This window comes from Eleutherodactylus coqui, chromosome 10 (assembly GCF_035609145.1).
Source record: "Eleutherodactylus coqui strain aEleCoq1 chromosome 10, aEleCoq1.hap1, whole genome shotgun sequence".
Classification (NCBI taxonomy): Eukaryota; Metazoa; Chordata; class Amphibia; order Anura; family Eleutherodactylidae; genus Eleutherodactylus; species Eleutherodactylus coqui.
The window spans coordinates 5,896,560-5,910,717 of record NC_089846.1 but is presented as its reverse complement, the minus strand read 5'-3'; the positions used below and the strand labels follow the sequence as shown (position 1 = coordinate 5,910,717).

The 14,158-nt window shown below is 46.5% G+C and overlaps 1 protein-coding gene across 6 annotated transcripts in view; it reads left to right on the top strand.

Moving 5' to 3' along the window:
• Positions 1-14,158, top strand: part of PNPLA7 (patatin like phospholipase domain containing 7) — a 170,537-nt gene that overhangs the window by 29,692 nt on the left and 126,687 nt on the right. For all 6 annotated transcript variants that reach the window (XM_066580080.1, XM_066580078.1, XM_066580079.1 and 3 more), the window contains 6 exons: positions 1,540-1,631; positions 2,819-2,959; positions 5,719-5,878; positions 6,037-6,117; positions 10,523-10,651; positions 12,512-12,592. In XM_066580080.1, coding sequence (XP_066436177.1) covers positions 1,540-1,631; positions 2,819-2,959; positions 5,719-5,878; positions 6,037-6,117; positions 10,523-10,651; positions 12,512-12,592 — 684 coding nt within the window. The remainder of the gene's footprint in view (positions 1-1,539; positions 1,632-2,818; positions 2,960-5,718; positions 5,879-6,036; positions 6,118-10,522; positions 10,652-12,511; positions 12,593-14,158) is intronic.

Here is a 14,158-nt window from a genome sequence, read left to right as displayed (position 1 = left end):
ATTTAGAAGTTCCCTGAAGTCCAGCACACCTTAGTGACAGCAGTTTGTAAAGTTACCACGATGTATCCTATTCAGCACTAAACAGTCCGCTGGGTTTATCTGGACCGTGCAAGCTGCCTTTTGAATTCACCGTAAAGGTTCATTTTCATGTAGTGGAAAATGGTACAGATTTTCCTCAACGGAAAGTCCGTACCAAAATCTGCCCCATTTTCTGTGTCTAAACCTGGGTCAAAGTTTGTATAATCGGTGCAGATCTGCAGCAGACTTCTATTTAAAGAATGAAATTTGGTTGTGAATTTGCACGAAGAAATAACATCAAAATTCGCTGCAGCAGTGCAGACTTTGAAGTGGTTCTTGACACTTTATGTGGACAGGCAGCTTCCAAGATCCAGATATACCTGGCGGCTGTTTAGTGCTAATTAGCTTATGGCGTGAGAACTCTACAAACCTCTGACAACCTACTATCATTCAGGTATTCTGGTCTACAGGGCACCACTAGATGGGCACTTGGAAAGGTATTTACAGAGGTAAAGAAAGTGGATGAGACCTGCTGATGGGTTCCCGATAACTAAGAGATACACAAAGAAAAGCCCGGACTGTGCGGGGATTGGTGAAGGACATAGAAGGTGCGGCCCTACTCTGCCACCCGCTGCATATTGATTAGTCCTCACACGAAATTCACACGCTACAGAATAAATAAATTGCATCCGTTTATGACATTACATCTCAGAATGGCCTTGTTTGATGCATTCAGTGTCCCTGTACTGTACACCACCATTTATATTAAGGCTTGTAAACCGCTTTTGAGGAGTATCTTTCGCCCAATGTCCACGGGCAAATTTGAATTGCGGACAATCCACAATTCAAGTCGTCCATAGTGAGACATGGGTGTCCGCAGATTAAAGCATGCAGACTTGTGTTGCAGACTTTCTTGTCCGGAAAACAAATCGCAGCATGCTCCATTGTGCTGCGGTTCCCGCACGGACGACTTCCATTGAAGTCAGTGGAAGCCGTCCGATCCGCGGCCTGCCCGAATCTGAAGGAAAACGGGAGATTTTAAAAATAAAATCTGTACTGCGCACATGCAGCCGGCGCTTTCGTTCACAATCGCAGTGAAGACCCAGACAGGTAAGCATGGTCCTAGGCTGCGGGAAGGGTCGGAATCTGCTGCAGGCTCTTGCATGCCCATGGGCATGAAGCCTTAGTATAAGAACTATTATAAAATGTCTGTCATGATCATTGCTTCAATGTCAACTTAATCTGTGACACTTTATCAATTTCTGCTCTGCAGTTCTAATTTGAATCACTAGTTGGCAGACCCCCCCCCCCCCCCCCCCCCCGCCCCTCATCGACCGCTTATAGATGTGCTGTATCCTAGGGGTCCTCTGGGAGCCTATACAGCAATAGACTATTACTCTTTAATCTTTTAATGCTCTGTTCTCTTTACCTGCAGCAGGTTAGTTGTAGGTTTTGTGTAGTTTGGCCCTGGACGCTTTACGGTGTGCTGTAATATAGTGATGGCCGTTTACTTCTCTGCAGGTCACTACTCTGCCGAACACCCTGGTGGGTGGCAACACTGTTTCAAGACCCCGGGCAAGGAAAAGAGTGAGGGTTCTAACACTGGCTAAAAGGTGAGTAGGAAGAACATCCTGATGGGATATTTTGTCTCTCCCCAGTCCTGGTTTCTGTTTACCACGCTCCGAGCATGCTTGGGATGTAATGATGAATGTCCCAAGGATATCTTAAAGCGACCTTCCAGGCTTGGACGAACAACGTTGGGTAAACCACTTCTCTGACTAACATTGGTAGTCTTGGGGACCTTTCACATGTGCTGAATGTTTCTGCAAGATGCACCTAAAGACACAGAATGTTCTGCACCGAGGTGTGTGTGTGTGTGTGTGTGTGTGTGTGTGTGTGTGTGTGTGTGTGTGTGTGTGTGTGTAATATAATATATATGCAGATTTTTGCTCCATAACCCGCAGCAAATTAAGCTGTGTCCTGCAGAAACATTCCACACGTGTAAAAGGTCCCCAAAACACTACATACTGCCGCTACCAGTCTGTGCTGCTCACATGGGCAGCACTGGTGAATTTAGGACAGGTGTAGTGTCTTAGACTAACGATGCATACTAATGCACAGTGTGCATCCGGCAGTCAGAGAAGCTGGTGTGGCCATCTTTGTATATCCAGGTACGGAGTGTCTCTTTAAAAGGATTCCACCTAGGGGATAATTTCTCTATTAACAAAATAGGGAATAACCTGCAGTTTGTTGGGGGTCCAATCACTGAGACCTACTTGACAACACGGATCTAGTTTGTCCGCGAATGAAGCGAGCGGCAGTTGCACGAGTGCATTACTGCTGCTTCATCCGTTTCATTGGGGCTGCTGGTGATAGTAGAGTTCAAGCGCTTGGCTATCTCCAGTGGCCCTACTGAAATGAATGGAGCGTCCGCAACACATGTACAGCCACCACTTTATTTATGCAGGGGGCCTCCAGAGCCTAGATTTTGGGATTGGTGAGAGTCCCAGTGGTCAGACGCCCACTTATCTGCATATCCTCTCCTATCCTGTGTATAAGGGATAACCTCTATTGGTGGAACAACCCTTTAAGCATTGCTCAATTAATTTCAGTGTGTTTGGAATGACTGAGGGTATTCCCTCTCTGTGGGATGTCCTCGGATCATGACCTATTAGCGAGTACCAGAGGACTGGGTTTGTACAGCCCTAATGACAGAGGGGAAGCCTGAGCCTAATCTGCTTGGTCCAGAGCTGCCTGCCTAGGGGAGAGCTCTCATTCACTTGTTTGTCTTTTATTCTAGAATACTTCGTTTTAAGAAGGAATATCCCACTTTACAGAAGAAGGAACCTCCTCCTTCCCTTTTGGAAGCTGATCTTACAGAGTTTGACGTTAAAAATTCTCACTTGCCGTCGGAGGTGCTGTACATGCTGAAGAATGTGCGGTGAGTGCTGCAGGCGACCTCGTGCCCATTCTGTGTTAATTGTGCCGCCCTGTGCATTAAACTGCAGTCACAGGTTTTCTACTATTTTTCATGATCATGAACCTTACAAAACAGTTTTTCAGCTTTAATAGCAAGCGCTGACCTTTCTAATAAATGTAAATTACCACATTAACGTTGTACCCATGTATCGGGTGTCTGAGAAATGATCTTCACTAACAACATTGAACTTATTTTGTTTTTTACACCTTTAATCTCTCTGTAAATGCCTCCCCAAGTGCATGAATCTGATCCCCTAAATCAGGGGTCCCCAACCGCCGGGCCGCGGACCGGGGCCGGGCCGTTGGGTGTTTAGCGCCGGTCCGCGGCACCGCCGGGAACTTTTACTCTAAACACAAGGCCCGCGGGCCGAATCCGGCCCGCTGCCTTGTGCTATGTGGCCCGCGGCGTGCCGACGACGCTCACCACCGAAGCGATTACCAGCGAGGGCGCCGCAGCTCCCCGCTGGTAATCGCGCTGATGCCGGCGCACACTGACGTCTGTGCAGCCAGGATACTCTTCCCCGAGTCCCCTGCTCATTAGTTCCGCAGGAGAGGACTCGGGGAGGAAGCGTTCCGGGCTGACGTCAGGGCAAGCAGACAGAGAGCGACAGCAGGGAGGAGGTAAGTATATGGGTTGGGGGGCTGCCTATTACGGGGGGGGGGGGGGGGGGCTACTTATTACAGGGGAAGGGGCTGCCTATTACTGGGGGGGCTGGTTATTACTGGGGGCTACTTATTACAGGGGAAGGGGCTGCCTATTACTGGGAGGGCTGGTTATTACTGGGGGCTACTTATTACAGGGGAGGGGGCTGGTTATTACTGGGGGCTACTTATTACAGGGGAAGGGGCTGCCTATTACTGGGGGGGCTGGTTATTACTGGGGGCTACTTATTACAGGGGAAGGGGCTGCCTATTACTGGGGGGCTGGTTATTACTGGGGGGTGGGGGCTACGTATTACAGGGGAAGGGGCTGCCTATTACTGGGGGGGGGGGCTACTTACTACTGGGGGACCTGCTTATTACAGGGGGGACCTGCTTATTACTGGGGGGAGGGCTACTTATTACAGGGGAAGGGGCTGCTTATTACTGGGGGGGGGGGCTGGTTATTACTGGGGGGGGGGGGTACTTATTACAGGGGAAGGGGCTGCCTATTACTGGGGGGGGCTGCCTATTACGGGGGGGCTGCCTATTACTGGGGGGGGACCTGCTTATTACTGGAGGGGTTGCTTACTGGGGGGGGGGGCTGCTTATTACTGGGGGGGGGGCTACTTATTACAGGGGAAGGGGCTGCCTATTACTGGGGGGGGGGTGCCTATTACTGGCTGGGGGGACCTGCTTATTACTGGGGGGAACCTGCTTATTACTGGGGGGGTGTTCTTATTACAGGGGAATGGGGTTGCTTATTACTGGGGGGGACCTGGTTATTGGGGGGGGGGGGCCTGCTTATTACTGGGGGGGGGGATTGCTTACTGAGGGGGATTGCTTACTGGGGGGGCTGCTTATTACTGGGGAGGCTGCCTATTACTGGGGAGGCTGCCTATTACTGGGGAGGCTGCCTATTACTGGGGAGGCTGCCTATTACTGGGGAGGCTGCCTATTACTGGGGAGGCTGCCTATTACTGGGAGGGAGCTGCCGCCTAGTACTTGGGGGGGGGGGGGGGCTGCCTATTACTGGGGGTGGGGCGCTGCCTATTACTGGGGGTGGGGCGCTGCCTATTACTGGGGGGGGACCTGCTTATTACTGGGGGGGGGGGGGGGCCCTGCTTATTACTGGGGGGGGGACCTGCTTATTACTGGGAGGGGACTTGCTTATTACTGGGAGAGGTGGGGGCTGTCTATTACTGAGGGATGGGGGCTGTCTATTACTGGGGGGGGAGATAAATTATATGCTGCCCTATGTGTGTGCTGGGGGGGGGGGGGAGATTATACACTGCCCTATGTGTGTACTGCAAGGACATTCTAATGTCATAACTAAATAAGAATGCACTAAACTCCAACCCCCTTCATAACCCTGCCCCCTATAACCAAAACCCCGCCCATGTCCCGCCCAACCCTGCCGGGCCTTGTAAAAATGGTCTTGCTTGAAGCCGGTCCCTGGTGCCAAAAAGGTTGGGGACCACTGCCCTAAATGAACCGCAGCATGGGTCTTCAGAACTTGCACTTCAGTGAATTTGGTTTTATTATATGTTTAAATGAAACTTTGAGTCCTAATTAGTAGCTGTAAAGGAAGAAGTCTTTTATTAAAAGAAAGTATCCACAGATTAGGGGATAACTAGCTGACCGCTGGAACAAACGAGGGTCCCAAAGGTTCTCCAGATGAATGTAGCGATATTTATCCATGTGCAACATTCACTTCAGTGAGACTGAGGGGGATAGATGAGCGCTCGAATGCGGCTATCTCTGGCAGTCCCATTGAGGCGAATGGATCGGCGCTGCACATACTTGCTGCCACTCTATTCGGGGATCTGCAGGACCCTCATTCTTGTGATTAATGGGGCTCCCAGTGGTCAGCTAATTATCCCCAATCCTGTGGATGAGGATCAAATTATTATTTATTTACTTATTTTTGATGAAACGACCCCTTTAAATATTTAGCGATTTAAACTTTTATTCGTTCTGTCTGCTTCATCTCTCGGTAGGACAGGTAGCAACCGTTAAGAAAGCTGTCTGCCATGTTATTTGCTACTAATGAGTTTATTAATACTTTCCCCTCTGTTGTAGGGTCCTGGGTCATTTTGAGAAACCTTTGTTCCTTGAACTCTGTAAACACATGGTATTTGTGCAGCTTCACGAAGGAGAATACATCTTCCGTCCAGGACAGTTGGATAACAGTATTTATGTGGTCCAGGACGGGATGCTGGAAGTATGCATTCAGGAGAGCGTGAGTGTGGATACTAATGCTGCTCTATTGGGATCTACATTAAAGTGGTTTTACACTAGTGGGAAAAAATATATAAGGGCTGAAATAAAGCCGCACTCGCCGGTCAGAGGTTTGTGATGTGTAGATCCTTTTCTTATTTTAATTTTTTCTTTACCCAGGATGGAAATGAGATGGTGGTGAAAGAAGTCTTGGCTGGAGACAGCGTACACAGTCTGCTCAGTATCCTCGATGTCATTACAGTGAGTGCAGCTCTTTCTGTACTTGATCAGCAAGAACATATTAAATGAATTATTAACTATTATGCTAATCCAAAGCTCTAAAGCCTCTGACATAATTGTGCTTAAGGGGTTCCACAAAAGTGGAAATTCCGTATTGTGCCAAATTCTGACCTCCCATCAGCACGGGGCAACAGAAATCTGGACCCATCTGACCAGGAGATGTTTCTCCACTCCTCAGTGATACAAGTTTTGCGCTCTTTTGCCTGCTGGAGTTTTTCTGTTTCTCTTAGACACAATGGCGCTGGAACTGGTCGCCCGCTGTTATAGCCCATCTGTGCGGAGGAACGGCGAGTTGTGCGTTCGGACATGTTAGTTGGAGCTCCAGCATTGTATCCAGCTGACTGTGCAGCCTGTTGGTCAGAGCGATTCCTGACATCCTCCTCTGACCCCATTCACTGATGAGTTGGTTCCGTCCACAGGATCCCCTTTCACTAGATGGCTTTTTTTTTTTATCCCTGCATTCTCGGTATACTCTTCACACAATTAAATGGGTAAAACCCCTACGGTTGGCAGTGAGACCCCCGGCTAGTCTAGCACCGATGACCGGGCCACCTTGGAAATCTTTCAGCTCGCTGGATTTTCCCATCTAATGTGGATTTACACTAAAACTAATCAACAAAAAACTTGTCGTGATTTTACGCCCCGGTGTCACTTTTCTAATTTCCATACAGGAAAGTGACAATCTCTAGGGCCGATGGGCTCAAAGAGGGGAACCGGGGGCTCTAATAAAGGAATAGATACTCCAGCACTCCAGTCGTAGATGTAACTTGGCTTTTATTTGATATCCATTACTCATCAGTGTAAGAGTCCGGCTAGAAGGGCTCGAAATGCATAAAACATTCCTGTATTTTTCTCTTTCGCTCCTTATTTGTTTTTAATAGATTCCAAATAAAAGTCAATTTTTAAAAAATCTGTGATTGGAATGCTGGAGGATCTATCTGTCTCCTATCTGTCTCCTATCTGTCTCCTATCTGTCTCCTATCTGTCTCCTATCTGTCTCCTATCTGTCTCCTATCTGTCTCCTATCTGTCTCCTATCTGTCTCCTATCTGTCTCCTATCTGTCTCCTATCTGTCTCCTATCTGTCTCCTATCTGTCTCCTATCTGTCTCCTATCTGTCTCCTATCTGTCTCCTATCTGTCTCCTATCTGTCTCCTATCTGTCTCCTATCTGTCTCCTATCTGTCTATGGAAGCGGGCATCACATGACTAGCACAGATAACCCTGGCTTCAGAGCTGAAAGTGTTTGCACAACTACAAACGGAGTACAACTTGCCACACGCAGTTTTACAGGTATTTACAGTTATGATGTGCGTGTCCTACTGAGATGGTTCCCTCGCAAATCCAGATAACTAACTTTGTTCTGGCTGATATTGTTGGCATATCTGCAGGGATGATAACATCGATGCACAATCACCTGCAGGGTCAGCTCCATTCTCGACATCCAGTTACGATAAAAAACAAACGGGAAGGAGACACCGGCCTTATTGAAGGCTCGCAATGGCAAGAGATTCTAAAAATGACGCTAAGTTGTCACCAAGTGAGGCACACAGATTGTCGCAATTACATAAAGTGTACCGTGCTGGCTCTGCTCTATAATATCCCAGTGAGAGACGACCCCTTTTGTGTGCGATGTAAGGGCTGATACATATGTTGTAGAGATGCCCAGAGCTGCGTAGATACTGGGTAGACGTAGGTTCTTTACTAGAAGATGCGTATAAGGTTACGCCGGGTCATGCCCCCTTTGTGTATTTGGGTATGTAGACGATTTACCAATGACTAGACATGAGAAAGTGGCAGTGGCAAGATTACTTTGTCGCGAGGAAACTGATAGCCCAACATTGGCTAGATGCAGCCGCCCCCAAAGTAGCAGATCAAGCGGTAACTGCCCTGGGAAAGAGGGGTATGCATTAAACGTAACACGGAGCACCAATACCACAAGATCTGGATGGAGTGGATGTTAACCTTTAAACTGACCTCTGTGAACTGACTAAATATTAGTGAGAAGTGCAATATAGAAGCACGGACAGAAAGAAAACGTAACTACGAGTGGGCACAGAGAACGGGGTACGCAGATAACCTTGTTACTGACGCTGATAGAATGACAGTGGTGGGCAGATGGAAAATGTCACTTTGGGACACAACGAAGTTGGGGATAATTTATATTCTTGGTTATTATATGAGATATTTAGCAACAGATTATATATCAAGAGTGTGACGAAGAAAAGGGAATGCTATGTAAGAGGAGCAACATGGAGGACCATTGTGTGGAGAATAATAATCTTTATATAGCGCCGGCAGAGCGGGGGGGGGGAGGACAGAAACAAAACAACGGTTACATGTAGTAGTAATCAATTGATCGAAACAGTAGGGGTGAAGAAAGGGAAGAATCTATAATTTCTGAACCTACTAGCGAACGATACATCCTATACGTTGTGGTGGGACGTCATGAGGGGGAAAGAGGTGAGGGGGGGAATAGAGTTGGGTGAGTTATTAAAAACCCTCAATAAAGGACGTTTAATAATAAAAAGTGGCTCCCAACAAGCTTCGCTCTAAGTTCGAGACAATATGGCTGAGCATAGGTAGAATGCCATGTGTAATCTGATTGTTCTTTATCATCAGGGACTCGGCAGTTCTATGCAGTTGTACACCTTGTATTTGCTATGTCACTACATAGTCGCACATCCCCAGATCTATGACTCCTCGCTGCTTCATCTCATGGGAGTGCATTGTAAACTAGAATGAGTGATCGGCTGTCATATCACAAGCTGCAGTACCCGGCCGCCGTCTCTGCAGGAATTAGTAACGTATTTATACCCTCTGTCATCTCTCTGATTATTCCCCCCCTTGGGATGTTTGTTGGCTATGGTTTTCTTCCAGTAACTAATAAATGAAATTGAGGAGGGAGCGCAGGATGATTGTTGTTCCCCGCAATATTGGAGCAGCACATTCCCCAAGGATTGAAGCCCTTCATTTATACAGCGCCTTCGAAATTATAACTTTTATTTGCCCGGAGAGAAATAATTTATCTCCATTTCCGAGACGCCTGTCTTATATTGTAGTTTAATATTTTGTGTTGATTGGGCGGAGGGGGGTGGGGTGGGGGGGGGACGACTATTTGATCTCCATTTTAGCCTTTGATTTGAGTACTAGCTGGCGACTGGTTTCTAATAATCTTATTTAAGTTCCTTTACAATCACATTTTTACATCTTTCCACAATGTCTTAAGACCTTTACTTAAATGGAGCGGGGCAGTAAAATGTTAGTAAGGTTTGGTTTACTTGTAAAAGATGCTAGTATATTCTCACTTAGAGGGCTCAGTCACATGAGCGCATTTTACACATAATACCCCATTGATTTAAACGCAGCATCTCCTATTGGGGTGCTTATTATGCACCATTATAGTCTATGGGTGCATCTAATATGCAGTGAATATGCATGTTACATGCGTATCTGCTGTGTACTATGGATTACATGTATACAAAAATACACTGATCGTATGCAGCTAAAATACTCATGTCAGTGAGCTCTAATGGATGCGAAGAGCAGCAATAATGTATACATTGAAAGACCCCTTTATTACAGATACTGGCCCTCTCATAATTGGTGCTGCGATGTATGGAAATTAGTCGTGAACCTGGAGTGCAGCAGAAAATCACATGAAAAGTTTTCCATCTGACTTCCAACGAAGCCCAGTCACCGGTCCTGGATTAGCCAAGGCCAGGATTCCACTACTAACCACTGCGGTGTGGAGACTTTACAGTGAATGGCATGATTGAGCAAAACATCCAACAGAAGGGGATCCCGTGGGTGGGAACATGTCACCAAAAGGGGTCAGAGGAGGATATAGGGAATCATTCTGACCAACATGCACTGTCACGTGCAACCAAATTCAACACCGGTGCTCCAACAAACATGGCCGAATGTACATCGCACAATTCCTTAGCTTAGATTGGCTTTAACAGATGACCAGTTCCAGCGCCATTGTGTAGAAAAAACATGAGAAGCTCCAGAGGGCAAAAGAACGTAAATCTTGTATCACCGAACAGCGGAAGAACATCTCCTGGTCAGATGGATCCAGATTCCTGATACTGATGGGAAATCAGAATTTGGCGCAAGCAGCATGAATCAATGGTCAGGGCAGTACCATCTAATTTGCTTTAACTACAAGAAGCTTCCTGTCCATAGGGGCCGATATCGCTGCAGGACGATTTAATATCTGGTAGAATCTGTGCAACTGCGAATTGCTCGGATTCTGAAGGCCAAAGGAGCCCGACACGCTACTAGAGGCATGGCTCTAATAAAGTGGCAATTCAGTTGTATACTGGTTTTGTGGGCTTTCATCAGGCTTTTCTGTTTTTACCACAGGGACATCCAGCTCCTTACAAGACTGTATCAGCCAGGGCTGCCACCGCATCCACCATCCTGCGACTTCCTGCAAATGCCTTCCAAGATGTGTTTGCAAAATACCCAGAGACCCTTGTCAGAGTGGTGCAGGTAATCCACGCTAGCTGATTGTGTTGTAATCTAAACTAACGGGACTGCTTATATGTAGACCCATAATTATTATTACGGGGCCATCAGTGCCAGGTAATGGGCACATAGAATTACCTAGAAGGTGTAATGAGAACTCAGAGTTGGTCAGTTCGTTTTAATCGCCCCCTGTTAGGGGATTACAGAATTTGTGAATATGTGCATTAATGAGTTTTTTTTCCTCTCTCACATTCTTCTACCTTCTGTATACCACCAGTGTCTTTTGCCACACAGTCTCTTAGTGCTCTTCAAACTTAAATTCTCTGCGGGTTTCCTTTTGTACGCTCAATGCATCACTTTTGGCTTGCCCTTCTGCTATCTTCTAGCAACAAGTTACTGCACCTCGCACCACTAATTGTAACACCAAGAAGGGAAAAGTCGTGGAGTTATGGAAATCGCAGGATCGATGCACATGTTAATAATATGCAAATGATAAAAAATGGAAACAAAATATTCAAAGCCTCTCAATTTATTCAGTATCCAGTACGAGCGCTACACAAAGAAATATACACACTTGGACGCTTTGGCACGCAATCAGGGAGGATATTAATGGTCGTCCGAGGAACGTTCTGTCATGCTGAATGCACTTGGGCATGCAAATCATCAGGTTTTCCTTCGTGAAGACTTTACACAGCCTCCAGACCAATCTCCGGCTATCATTGCGTCCAAGACAAAAACAGAACAAACTATCCCAGCCTCCATAGCCATTTTCCTCTGTTCCATGCTAGCCTTTGAGAGCGGTGGTGTGAAATCAGTGGCACACTTGTTACTGGATGTCCGGCTCTTAGCCCTGTATCGTACAAGTGCCTTTTCGTGGTTTGTGTAGGCACTGATTGACGCCCAGGCTTGGAATAAGATGTCCAGTTTCAGCATCAGAACAGAATAGATCACTCCACGCCATTCTTCTGATCTGGTGATCCATCCATGTGGAGGTTCGCATGTCTGCACCTCTTGCTGTCATTTGAATTCTTTGTTGTTCTCCCAACCGCTGGGACACGCAACCTTTGAACAGTGCTGACATCTTAGCCTACACAAATCCTAAACCAGTTCAAATATTCTGTTCCTCTTTGTGCAGCAAGTGATGATAACTAGCACATCAATGTGCGAGGCGTCCAGGTCAATCCTACCACAACGTTTTACCAGAGTTGTGTTTTTTTTTTTTTTTTATAGCTTTTATGTGACTGTAAAAACGTGCTTTAGATCTGGCTTCTATACCATTGAAGCCCCTCCCACATGACACACATTGGAGCTAGGTGCTTGAAAATATGCTAATTTCCATATCTTACTGATACCTTGTACTTTTGCATAACCTAATGGCTTGTCCTTCTTGGTGTTCCCATTTCAGTGTTGAGGAGTGTACACCTATGGAGATCGGCACGGACCGCTGCGCTGCTGCTACTCTGCTTCTTACACCTTGATTTTTTTTTTAAACTAATCTTCTAAAAGCTTTTACGGAATATAAAACCCAGTAGGGTGTGTTCACACCGGGTGCATTTGTGCAGGCAGACTATAGTATTAGACAGTTGGATGATAATTTATAAAATGGGCATGCGGTAACTTTTTTCTAATTTGCTACACGCCCATCCTGTTGTTTTTCACCGCATATTTTACCCTCTCAATGTTGACAATTCAAATCTGCGATCAAATTGCATCAAAGTTTTCATGTAACGCATAATGAGTTTTAGTGCAGGTTTTCCACATGTGGACCGTCTCTTACTGTGTGGAAATCCTTCCATTTTTAATCAGAAGTTCATGTTTTAAATATACTTCAGTTTCAGGAAGCACGTAATTAACGTCAACCCATTTTTCCCCCCCTTCTTGCAGATCATCATGGTGCGGCTGCAAAGAGTGACATTTCTGGCTCTTCATAACTACCTTGGTTTGACTACAGAGCTGTTTAACTCAGTGAGTAGCCATTTTTGAGATGCAAAGGGGTAGCATTTTGTCTGTGTGTGGTCTTGCTCAGTTTTTGCTTTTTGGGGGGATGTGGGGGAAGGAACAGGGATGTTTGTCGGAATGTCAGACATTATTCTCCGTATAATGTGCACTTGATGAGCCGTCTTATTACAGCCACAGAGGCAGATATAAGTCACCCAGAATGTACAGCATATGACCTTCTAGTTGATAAAGGCACACTGAGTGCTGATCTACACGGCCATGGTGTGATCATTGTATTTCTTCACCCATGCATGCTTTGGCTCACGATGACCCTGCTGCTTGAAACAGTTCAGTTAGTCATTATATTAGACTTTATAATGCCAATGTGTTCCGCAGCACTTGACAAATCAGGGGGGACATGAACAGGTAAAATCAGACATTACATACAGTATTAAACTAATAAACAATAGGGGTGAGGGTCCTGTTCACAAGAGCTTGCAATCCATGAGGAATAGTGGTCACATAAGCTTACAATCTTTGAAGAAATGGGAGCGACAAGAGTTTACGATCTATGAGGAAGTAGGGATGACACAAGGCAGTAGTGCTTATTTTGCACGATTGTCCGGCCATTCTGTATATAAATTGGATAGTATACATAAAGCCACTATCTGTATGTACGAATATCAGGTGTATTGGAGGGGAGGGGAGGATACAGTAGGATGAAGGGATTGGGTTTTGAGGGAGAATGTAGGAGTGAGGTAAATGGAGAGGAGTTAGATTAGGGGATGGGATATGCATTACTTAAGAGATGCGTTTTTAGGACTCTCTTTAAAGCTGTGTGCATTTAAGCTAATTGTCTGGGGTAGCGTACTCCATGGAACTGGTGCAGCTTGGAAATAGTCTCAGAAAAGGGAGGGAAGGTTCACATTATCAGCGCTGCCCGGGGGGGAACACAGCATATTGTCCCTCTTATCAGGAATGACTGCTTTTATGTTGAGCTGAAGTCAGCGATGGAGGAAGAGTGCATGATGGGCACATATTTATATGCAACGGCTATCGCTCAAAAGTCGTAGTTTGGACGAATCTTGAGCGAAAATCATTGCATGTAAATCAGCCTTAACTTGGTGTAAAATCATTAGTAGAATGGAAAGCACAGCTGGGTGAGGTAGGAGATATAGGGTGGGGTGTGTAGCACTGTGGAGAGCTTTATGGATGAGAATCCTAGATGCTCGGAGTCGGGCTTCATTCCTACAAGCGTACATTGGCCGCCGTTTTCACGGTCGGTTGATATATGCTATGCTACCATCTGGGGCGTAAAAGCTTGTGAATAGGCACACAAATCTAACGTTTGTGCGCTTGTTCACACGGCTTGGACCCCAGCGCATATACACTGAGGCTGCCATGCTGTTGAGCCTTCCCCTTCCATACCCGGCTCACCTCTTCTCTTCTCCCTTCCCCTCCGGCTAATTCCAATAGGAGGAGGCGGGACAGGGCGGCATGTAGCTCCACCCTGTCCCACCTCCTCCCATTGAAATTAACCGGAGGAGAGAAGAGGGAGTTTAGCAGTCACCCTGCTAAACTCCCTCCCACCTC